General features: G+C 51.0%; 1 protein-coding gene across 1 annotated transcript; it reads left to right on the top strand.

Moving 5' to 3' along the window:
• The first annotated feature begins 1,950 nt into the window (after window positions 1–1,950).
• On the top strand, window positions 1,951–10,865 carry LOC138818794 (galactose-3-O-sulfotransferase 3). The gene is made up of 3 exons (XM_070009914.1): window positions 1,951–2,140; window positions 5,587–5,823; window positions 9,167–10,865. Exons 2-3 carry the CDS (start codon window positions 5,699–5,701, stop codon window positions 10,332–10,334), a joined length of 1,293 nt encoding a protein of 430 aa, XP_069866015.1. The 5' UTR covers window positions 1,951–2,140; window positions 5,587–5,698; the 3' UTR covers window positions 10,335–10,865.
• The last annotated feature ends 881 nt before the right edge of the window (window positions 10,866–11,746 follow it).

Raw genomic sequence — 11,746 nt, 5'->3', positions numbered from 1 at the left:
TGTGTGTGTGTGTGTGTGTGTGTGTGTGTGTGTGTGTGTGTGTGTGTGTGTGTGTGTGTGTGTGTGTGTGTGTGTGTGTAGCGCCCTAGCACTTGAGCCACCTTTCCACTGTTGGCTTTTTGGTGATTGATAATTGGAGATAGGAGTCTCATTATGGACTTCCCTGCCTGATCTGGCTTCAAACTGCAGATCCTCAGATTTCAGCCTCCTGAGTAGCTAACATTACAGGTGTAAGCCACTGGCACCCAGACTTTTTTCTTTCTTCCTTTCTTCCTTCCTTCCTTTCTTTTTCTTTCTTTCTTTCTTTTCTTTTTTTTTTTTGCTTGAAAATAATCTCAGGATTAACAATCTCTGAGGTGACTCCTTTGTGGATGTGTACCTTGCATTAGGGAAAGGAAAACAAATTTAATGGTCTGATTTTTTTTTTCCCCACACCTTCCCTTCAAATCTTTTCTCTGGCCAGCTCCATTTCACCATCTACTCTCAATGAAGAAATAACTGGGAGCAGCAAGGGGGACAAAATGGGCACCAGATGCAGGGAAGGTGAGATTTGACAAAGCAAAGAACTAAACCAGCCAAGGCCGGCTCCCCGCCCTAGCCAGGAATGGGAAGTTCTCTTCATCCCTTCTCAGCCTGTTCCCCCTTCCAGCACCTTCACAACCCCAGGGTCCTCCTGTCACTCCCAATGTGGGAAAGCTAGGAAGGGCAGCAGCACAGAAGGAAGAGCAGTGGTGTCTCCAGCATGTCAGCCCACTCAGGCAGAACCATTCCTAATCCAAAGGAAGGTTCTTTTTTGCTGTCTGTAACCTGAGAGCCACGAGTAGGTCATCTGAGGCTGGAGGCCCCACTGTGTAGGGGGAGAGAGAGAAGGGGAAGAAAGGGCAGGGTCTCTTAAGGCAGGATAAACTCACAGCTGATAAGTGAGAGGTTAGTGTAGGTAGGACCAAAAAGGGGTCTGATTTTATCACAAGAACCCAGGGATTCAGGAAGGGTGGCCTCCCCCTCCAATTGTACAGAGGGGAAAGATAAAAAGCAATGAGAAACTAACATGAGTAAGGGGCCAAACTGGGGCAACAAGCAGTTTTCCTGACACAGAATCCACATTGGCTTCTTAGCAAGTATCCTTGCATCCTCCCTGGTCCCAGCTTTGGGTGACTACCCAGCTCCAGGATGCTTAGCTTACCTGGCCCAGAGTAAAGGGGAAAGTAGGTGCCCAGCAAGCCACAGAATCTAATGTTTGATGCCTGAGATACCAGAGATACTGCTGCTCCATGTCCAGGGGTAAAGGTAAGGACTAAAGCAGAGCCTTCCCAAGTAGAACAGCCCCAGGACAGCTGCCCAAATCGAGCTAGAAGCAACAAGCAGGGCTAAGGAAGTTGCCCTTTGATCCTGGGGCATAATAGCAGGCTCAAGATTGAACTGTGGTCCTCTAGCTTTTGGTACAGGCTGCCTCCTGGGCAGCATCCTAGTAGGCTGAAAGCTTTGATTAGGAATGGGTGAGGCACAGGGAGCTGGGACTAGAGACAGGCTGGAAGGGCAGGGTGGAGAGGGCAGATGTGAGGAGACAGGGTAGAAGTGGGAAGTGAAGGGGAGGAGTAAGCCAGCTTGCAAGATACAGGTCCTCAGTCTAAGCCAATCACCCCCAGACACTGGATGTCCAGCTGGGCCCAAGATGCCTGATAATTCCAGAGTACTCAGACACCTTCCCAGACTCAGTTTCCCCTCTTGACAGAACAAGGGAGACACTTCTAAAAGGTGACAGTGGTTAAGATGCTTGTAACCAAAGATGCCACCTAGAGAGCCCTCACCCGACGCCCACCAGCCATGGAATCCTCCTTCCCGTCTCCTCTCCCCCTCCTCTGAGCTGCCCTCCTCCCCTTCCCCGCCTCCCCCCCCCCCCCGCCCCGCCTCCGGTGAGAGATGGGGGGGTGGGCAGAGCAGAGAGGAGGGAGCGGAGCAGAACAAGCCGAGCGAACGCAGCCACCTGATCCTATCCAAGCGCAGCGAGCAGCCAGCGAGTGGCCGGCACTCAGTGCTCAGGGCCCCCCGCTGCTCCAGGGCGGACTTAAGAACAAGGGGCCAGAGGAAGAGGAGAGCAACCCCCCCAATCCGGGGTCGCAGGCACTCGCTCGCAGGCAGCGTGAGTACTGCAGCGGCCGGGTGGACCGCACAGGACGGAGATGGGGAGGAGGGCAGCGGAGAGCGTTCTGGGGGCCTAGGTGCCCGGGCACGGGGAGGCGGCCCTCTACCCCCACGGAGCAAGTGCAAGGCCTGCGAAGAGGGCCAACCTGGCCTATTCTATATGGTGACCAGGTCCCAGTGACCCAGATCCCTGGGAGAAATTGCAGGGAAATGCAATGGGGGCTGGGTGTGTGTGTGGGGGGGGGTACTGATGAGGGGAGAAGGATGAAGGAAATTGGGAGGAGGGGATGGAGGACAGGGAGAAGAGGCTGGGGGACCCGGTGCAGACTGGGGGTGGGGGAAGGGTGGTGGAAAGATACTCCATCTCTGGGGCCATTAATATTGCTAACCACCCACCCCTGGGCTCTTGTCCTTTCTTCTCTGGGGGCTTTATGTCACTTTTACTCCTGGCTGGGCAGTGCCAAATCAGGATGGAGTCTTCAAGTCATTGCGAGGTCAGGTCGGGGTGGTCCTGACCCAGGCACCCCTTTTAAGTGCATCAGTCACAGCTCTAGAGCCCGAATGGGACAGAGAAGAAGGGGATCTTTGGGGAATGGGTGTGTGTTCACCACAGTTTCCAAAGCTCTGGCTGGCTCTAGCATGTCTTCATTGGTTCCCAGGAGAAAAGAAAGCAATTTGCAAAACTGGGCATCAGCCTGAGGTAGATTGTTCTGACTAAAATTAGCACTGGTATTCTGATGAGGTTGGCACCCTGACCTATCCAGGATGGTGAGGGGACCCCCCCCTCTCTTTCTTTGGCTCACTTGCACTCTCTCTGAAGACCACACTGGGGAAATTGGGGAGTAGTCTGAAACCTTTGTGGACACCCACCAGGGCCATTGTTCGAAAGCCTGGTGTAGCAGCACCACCCACCTACATCAGCTTTAAGGCCAGAGGGAACCTCAGTCCCTCCTGGCTCCCGCTGCCCTGAGCCCAAAAGAGACATCTAGCCTTGGCCTGGCCCAGGGAAGGCAAGCCTCCTCTACTGTCCCAGTGCCACCTTCTCTCCTGACCTGGAATGGCCTGGCCCAGTGCCAACCCAGAGGAGGCAGGGTTCTGGCTTTCAAAATACCTGAAGGTCTTCCATGGAGAAAAATGCACTGTGTGCTCTGAAAGAGCAGCATAAACCGCAACACAGAGTGGGAGTGGGTGGGCAAGTCACAGCCAGAGGGCCCAGACCCAAGACAGAATGATCCTCAGTGTCCCAGGAAGAACTCTAGGACTGTGGAGGCTGCACAGGAATGAAGCAGACTGTATGTGGAGGACATGAACAGCCTGTCATTGTCAGCGTCCAGCGTCTCTGGTACCCATCTCTGGAGGCTGGTGTCCATGATTTCCACAGTGCCCAAGCAGTTGTCAGACTAGTCCAACTTGCTCCCCAGAGCTAAGACATTAGACAGTAAGGAACATCTGGAATGGAATAAAGGGACACGACACACTCCCTCTACCCTTATCTAGTAGATATGGAAAAGGATGTGGCTCCCCCCATAGACTTGACCACCTTGGCTGGCAAAGGTGAAACAGGGTATTATCAGCAAGTTCAGCAAAGCTGGATATAGACTGGCTTCCCACTAACTCCTTGGGAAACCATCTTGCCATCAGTTCTCTAGGCAGGATGGGTGACAAAAAGAAGGCATGAATCTCTAGAGGGCCAAGATCTTGAATTCCCCACTGAAAACGAACTAGCTCTGTTCTACCCCAGCAATCCCTGAAAACTCAGGGAGGATGTAAGTCAGGAGGATTAGTCAGTCTGTAGTGGAAGAAACCAGGTGATGGGGCCTGGAGACAAAGGACACTGGTCCTGCTAAACACGTTTAAATATAATCCAGGATGGATGAAAGGCAGGAGAGAATAAGAGGAATGGAACACACAGGGCTCCAGAGGTAAGATGATGGTTAAAAGGGTTTTCACATTATTTCACCACTCCTGGGACCAGGTGTCCTAGTTCCACACACATGCTCATACCCAAAAGGCTCTAAGCCCTATTCTCATTTGGAGAGGAGTGTGTGTGAGCTGAAGCTGGATCTGAATCTAGACATGCCACTGGGGTGAGACCCATCCTAACATAGGGGCAGGCGGGGCTGCTGAAGCTGACTTTCCACCTGGACTGGCAAGGCCTGGGCTGTCCTTGAGCCAGGGCATTCTTTCAGGGAAGAGACTGGCCAGAAACCTGGCCCTTTTCCAACTTCCTACTCCCGCCGCCACTCACCTAGGATAGAGGCTGGCCTTCTGCAGGACATTCTCAGCAGGGCGATAAGCAGGAGTCACCTCTGGACTGGACTCCCCACCTCCTGCTTTGTACCTCCCAGGCTGCCCTCCCTTCACCCTGGCTAGGCACCTATACTGAAGTCAGCTCATGGGGCAGCATGGGTATCAGGTGTCTGGGGATAGAATCTGGACAGAGGTCCAGGATTTCAGCACTTCTCTCCTTCTCTCCCGGATTTATCAGTCCTGGGCCCTCAGGATTCCAGCTAGGAGACGTCAGGGGCATGAAGGGTTGCTAGAACTAATACTTAGTTCTCTGTGGACACAGCACACAGGATGCTTACAGGATGTCTAAGCATATGGATTTGGGAGACAGAAAGAAGAGGTCCGAGTCCTGGTTCTGCTGTTACCACTGTGCCACAACGAACAATTCACTCATTTTCATCATCTTCAAAGTGTGAATAATACCTATATTAGAGTGGTACTAGTTTGTGTTTAATGATATAGTAAACATGTAGTATTGATCTGAGAGCAGTGGAGCTCAGGCTCTGGGGAACAAGTACCATCCCTTAGCCAAAGAGATCAGGTGAGTCCTGGAGGAGGTGAGACACTGAGCTGAGACTTCCGTGGCCTGAGTCACATACTGGTGCTGAGACCACTTACTACAGAGACAGATCCAAATGGCCATGAGACAAAGCTCAAGTTAGACTAGGAGGCACAGACACTTCTCTTTTTTTGGGGGGGTGGCAGGGGGTCCGGTCGTGGGGCCTGAACTCTGGGCCTGGGTGCTGTCCCTCAACTCTTCAGCTCAAGGCTAGAGCTCTACCACTTGAGCCACAGCGCCACTTCCAGCTTTTTATTTCTGCTTATGTGGTGCTGAGGTATCGAACCCAAGGCCTCATGCATGCAAGGCAAGCACTCTACCACTGAGCTACCTTCCCAGCCCAAGGCACAGACACTTCAAGAGATGAAGTGTCTGTAGTCTGAAGGGCTGACCATAAACCACACCCTGTAATTCCACCCAAGTCTAGGTTATGTGAAACAGTGAGGAGATAGGGTTTTAGTAACAGGAGGTAGGAATCTGATCTGTCCAAGCCTCTCTGTTCACCTGGCTCATTGAAGATCTTCTCTGTAGCTGTCCTGCTAGGGCCTGGATCCTCCTCCTCACACTGAAAACCTGTCTGCCTCCTTTCTCACCAGGCTTCTCAGGAACACTGGCCCTGTTACCAGAAGCCCAGGAGCCCCCATGAGTGCTGCTGAAGTAAGTCCTGGATAGTGAGGTCCTGGCTGGCCCAGGGATAGGTAATCCACCATGCCACCCATCCTTCAGCGCCTACAACAGGCCTCCAAGATGATAAGCCGCCGGAAAATCTTACTGCTGGTTCTGGGGTGCAGCACAGTGAGCCTCCTCATCCACCAGGGGGCTCAACTCAGCTGGTAAGTGGGCAGAGTCTCCGTGGGAGAGCAAGGTCCCCTAAGGAGGGACATTCCTGTGCTGGGGTCTAGGTTAGCAACAGGAATGGCAGCTCCCTTTCCTAGTCTTCCATCTGCCAGAACAGTCCTCTGGGCACTGCACTCTCACGGTGCTTTCCATACACATCCTCTCAAGCCACAGATTGAGAGACTGCTCTCTACTGATTGGATTGAGTAAAAACTAGTTACATAAAACTAGTTAGCTGCAAATCAAATCCAGTCCAAGTCATTCCTACAACATCATGGCCAAGTGCCTCCTTAGTGGGCTGTAGACAACTTCTCATTACCTTTGCTGTGTGGAGCACACACTTTACTTTTCTTAGCCCATGTCTTCATCTCTAAAATGTTAGTGATGATAGGCGTGATGGCCTAGTCACCCTCATGGGTGGGTACCATGTGATGACTGATGGGAACCTGACTCCTGCCCGTGTCACTGTATAACCCTAAAAGATCACTGCACCTGTCAAGGCCTCAACTTTTCTATTTTTTTCCATGATCTACCATTGACAAAGGTGTGAATGGAGGAGGTGGTATCTGCAGACATTACCTTGAGCCGAAGCCAGCCATAATGGTGTTCACAAAGCTGCCTAGAGATGCCCTCATAGCCAGATGCTCAGAATGGTAGAGAAGAATCAGAAGAGTGAATCAAAGTCTTCAAAGGACCTTCTAGAACCAGTAATCCAAAACACTTTTGATTTAGGAACAAAGTACAGAAATAAAATCTCCATGAGAGCTAAGACCATTATTCATTTTGTATACTGTATACTTCTTGCTCTTAGAACATTACTTGACACACAATAAATGCTCAAAAACTTTTTGTTGAATGGACAAACAGATGGATGGATGGATGGATGGACTTCAGAGCCATTAACAGAAACGTTTAATAAATGGGTTGCTGCAAAGTCCTGTACCACCTACTCAAAAAGTAAGAAATCAGTTAAATAGTAAAATGAAAGTAAAAATGAGAAAGAAGACAGGGAGCAAAAGGATTTGGTGACTAAGATTTCCTGTTGGTCCTAAGCTTTTCCAGCGACAAAGTAGGATTTCTCAAGGAATTCCTTATACTATTTCTGAATAAGCAAGTTACCTTAAAACTGAGCAATCGATGGGGCTGGGAAGGTGGCTCAGTGGTAGAGCGCTTGCCTTGCATGCCAGAGGCCCTGGGTTCGATTCCTCAGCACCACATAGGCAAAAAGAAAAAAGCTGGAAGTGGCACTGTGGCTCAAGTGGTAGAGTGCTAGCCTTGAGCTGAAAAGCTGAGGGACAGCGCCCAGGCCCAGAGTTCAGGCCCTATGACCGGACCCCCCCCCAAAAAAAAACAAAAAAAAAAAAACTGAGCAATGGATGTCAGGCATGGTGGTGCCAGCTTGCAATTCCAGCACCTGGAGGCTGACGCAGGAAGATCTCAAGTTCTAAAACAGCCAGGACTACATAGTAAGATCCAGTCTCAAACATTATTTTTTTAAATAAGCTTTTTATTGTGAAAATACTGCTCAGAGGAGTTACAACCACATGAACAAGGTAATGAGTACATTTCTTCTTTTTTTTTTTTTTTTGGGTCTGGGCTTGGGGCCTGAACTCTGGGCCTGGGCGCTGTCCCTCAGCTCTTCAGCTCAAGGCTAGCGCTCTACCACTTGAGCCACAGCGCCACTTCCAGCTTTTTTCTTTTTGCTTATGTGGTGCTGAGGAATCGAACCCAGGGCCTCATGCATGCAAGGCAAATTCTCTACCACTGAGCCACCTTCCCAGCCGCATGAGTACATTTCTTATCAAGCCTTGTTGACTCCTCTCAAACATTATTTTACCACAGAAAGCAAACATTTATTCTCTCATAGTGTTCATGGATCTGAAATCTAGGTGTAGCTTACACCTAGATTTACTAAGGTAGTAAGGCTAGATTTACCTAAGGTAGTAAACCTACCTTATTTGTGAATTCATTACACATGGTTTTTACCAATGTGGTAAAAAAAATTAGAAACAAAAGAAATTTGACTTTTTAATTATTTCTTGTGTGTGTCTGTGTGTGTGTGTGTGTGTGTGTGTGTCCATCATGGGGCTTGAACTCTGGGCCTGAGTGCTGTCCCTCAGCTCTTCAGCTCAAGGACAGTGCTCTACCATTTGAGCCACAGTGCCACTTCTAGTTTTCTGGTGGTTAATTGGAGATAAGAGTCTCATGGCCATTCCTGCCTAGGCTGGCTTTGAACCATGATTCTCAGATCTCAGTCTCTGGGTAGCTAGGATGACAGGTGTGAGCCACTGATGCCCAGCTTGACTTTTCAATTCTTAATTTCTACTTGCCTATTACATAATTCAGTTGATGTAGAGAAGTTTTCAGTCTTGTGTCATCATTGTGTTCAAATCAATATGTAATCTGCTGAGGATTTGTTTCTCTGTCCTTAATTTCGTGAAAATCTACTTCCCAGAGAGTAAATGGTGCCCAAAAAGCCAGGAAAAAGTTATGAAAATCTTCAGCCAAAAAGGGCTCATTATATACTTAAGTAATAAATTAAGAATTTAGATTTGTCTTTAGTGGAAGTTGAGTGACATTATGGGGGAAATGGAAATATAAGCCTCTTCAGTATTCAAGATAAAGAACATGAAATATTATCTAGTTTGGGTGCACAGTATTAATGTGCACAACAGTGCTATTGTGGCAGTAATGTAGTTAATTACATGCACTTTTAAGTTATAGGTGCTCAGAACTACTGTACCTATAGTGTAGGTAAATTTGAGTAATTTTGGAGTACTGAACTCTATACATCCTGAGCATTTGCAATTTTTCCTAAACTTTCAGTCTCCCTGAAGCCATACATATGTGTATACTTGGGATTCAAGGTCTTTCATGAGTGTGCAGTCGAGATGTCTGTCAAGGGCTTGATTAGAAGGGATACCCTTTAGGCTCACACAAGTGGTTCAATAGGCTTCAATTCTTCAAGCAGGCTAATGGCTGTTGCTACGTGATTTTTTTTTCTATATGGCTGTCCATCAATATGGCAGCTTACTTTCCCCAAGATGATATCCTGGAGAGAGTAAAAGAGAGAAAAACAGTAAGATGGAGGCAATGTATCTGTTATAATCTGAGATTACATTCCATCATTTCTGCCCTATTCTGTAGCTTAGGCACATCAATAAGCCCATCCGTGTGCAATCAAACAGGACAGCGGGATTGGCAAGGCTCATTTTGGAGGCTACCAACCACCTGCCTCCTATTGTTCCAGGGGTAAAACCCTTATGCCAACATCTACCATCGTTGGGGATGGGACAGGGTCATGCTGCACCTCTCTCACACACCCTGTGGGTCTTGCAGGTACCCCAAGCTGTTCCCCGTGAGCTGCCCGCCTCAGCGGGAGTCGCCACCACGCCCCAAGCACATGACGGTGGCCTTCCTAAAGACGCACAAGACGGCGGGCACCACGGTGCAGAACATCCTGTTCCGTTTCGCCGAACGCCACAATCTCACCGTCGCCCTGCCGCACCCGAGCTGCGAGCACCAGTTCTGCTATCCTCGGAACTTCTCGGCGCACTTCGTGCACCCAGCCACCCGGCCTCCACACATGCTGGCCAGCCACCTGCGCTTCGACCGCGCCGAGCTGCAGCGCCTTATGCCGCCGGACACGATCTACGTCACTATCCTGCGCGAGCCGGCCGCCATGTTCGAATCTCTCTTCAGCTATTACAACCAGTATTGCCCCGCCTTCCGGCGCGTTCCCAACGCGTCCCTCGAGGCCTTCCTGCGCGCGCCCGAGGCCTACTACCGCGCGGGCGAGCACTTTGCCATGTTCGCGCACAACACGCTGGCCTACGACCTGGGCGGCGACAACGATCGCGGTGCGCACGACGCCGCCTACCTGGCCCGCCTCATCCGCCAGGTCGAGGAGGTCTTCTCACTGGTCATGATCGCCGAGTACTTCGACGAGTCGCTCGTGCTGCTGCGGCGCCTGCTGGCCTGGGACCTGGATGACGTGCTCTACGCCAAGCTCAACGCGCGCGCGGCCACCTCGCGCCTGGCCGCCATCCCCGCGGCGCTGGCGCGGGCCGCGCGCGCCTGGAACGCGCTCGACGCCGGCCTCTACGACCATTTCAATGCCACCTTTTGGCGCCGCGTGGCGAGAGCTGGCCGCGCATGCGTGGAGCGCGAAGTGCGCGAGCTGCGCGAGGCCCGGCAGCGCTTACTGCGCCACTGCTTCGGTGACGAGCCGGTGCTGAGGCCGGCCGCGCAGATCCGCACCAAGCAGCTGCAGCCGTGGCAGCCCAGCCGCAAAGTGGACATCATGGGTTACGACTTGCCTGGTGGCGGTGCCGGCCCAGCCACCGAGGCCTGCCTCAAACTGGCCATGCCCGAGGTGCAATACTCAAACTACCTGTTGCGCAAGCAGAAGCGCCGAGGTGGTGCGCGGGCCCGGCCCGAACCTGTCCTGGACAACCCCCCACCACGGCCTATTAGAGTACTGCCCCGGAGCCCCCAGGGTCCCTGAGCGACACCTGCCTCCCGGAGCCCGGGTCCTACCCGGCCCTCCCAGGAGGAGGCTGTCTTCAGGTTCTGCCCCATTCGGGCCCTGTCTTCCCCGTGGCATAGAGTCCCATGCCAAATTTGGGGATGCCTCTCCCCATCTGAGCCTGTCTCCCGGCCTAGGCTGAACCCCGTCTTTGGGAATGGCGCTGATAGGCCCGATCGAGCCGTGGACCCATCCTCTCCTTTTTCTCAACTGGTTGGTGGTTGTAACAAGAGGTCCCAGGGGCATCTACAGCTGCCCACCCTTACTTTTTCTGGGGATTGAGCCCCCCAACCTGTGACATGGATGAAGGGCTGTGCTTCCTATCCGTGTCAGTATGCCCCTGCTCTTCCCAGGGCCACAGGGACCCCAGTACTGTCTTCCAGGTCTACCTTCCCCACGGATCTAAGCTGCTCCCAGACTCCCAGAACTAAGAGTTCTTGGGTTGGGCCTTTGTTTGGTTTTCCTTTTTTAAATAAAACAGTTTTAAGATGTGTCGTGTTAGTCATTAAAGTCTACACAGAGTCCCTGTGTTTGAGAATGAGGCAGAGGCTAGAAGGTGCTACAGCTATAGCCATGAGACTCACTTCCCAGCTGCCCTCCTCAGAACACACAAACATCTCCAGAAGTCTGGGTTCAGCAACACAGATCATGGCTACCTCAGCCCCACTCATTTTTTTACAAATCACTCCTTTTCCTTCAACCCAGTATTTCCTGAGCTTCAGCTTCGTAACTTGGGAATGCCAGTGAACAAGACAGATAGGGTCTTTTTCCTCGCAGAGCTCCTAAGGGACATTGACTGAGGAAAAATATGGCACCAAGGAGGTAGGAGTGCAGAGGTTAGAGCACAAATGGCAGCCTTGAGAGGCTAGTTGTCATGTAAGCACGTGTTTTAACTCCAGTTTTACCTCTCTGTGTTAGTCCTTGATTTCACTGCTTGCCAACTAGACATGACAACTTTGAGCTGAAGATCAGTCCTTCTGCAGTTTTCCTTTAGCACAGCAAAGAGACTGAATTGTGGAATGAAGCTTCCCTCCAGACTAGCAGAGAATTGGGACTTCTGTTACCTAATAGAGCTGAACAAGTATTAAAAAACATATGAAGAGCCAGCATGTTCTACTGTGTGCCAGCCACTTTAAGGGCTTTGCATATATTAACACAGGCAACCTTCCCCAAGTGAGGAAACGGCAGCTTAGGTCATATGGTGCCAGAGTCACACAGCCAGAAAGTAGCCGCTACAGCTGGAACCCAGACAATATGTTTTCAGAGTCTATGTTCGTTAGTGCTGTATCTACTGCCATTCAAATAAAGGTCACATGCCACAGGCTAGGATGACTCCCAGAGCTTCTGGAAGAATGTAAAGTGAAGTATGAGACACTGCTATCAGCTCCTAT

This window comes from Dipodomys merriami, unplaced genomic scaffold (assembly GCF_024711535.1).
Source record: "Dipodomys merriami isolate MVZ:Mamm:240054 unplaced genomic scaffold, mDipMer1.0.p SCAF_78, whole genome shotgun sequence".
Classification (NCBI taxonomy): domain Eukaryota; kingdom Metazoa; phylum Chordata; class Mammalia; order Rodentia; family Heteromyidae; genus Dipodomys; species Dipodomys merriami.
This window is presented reverse-complemented; position numbering and strand designations above follow the sequence as displayed.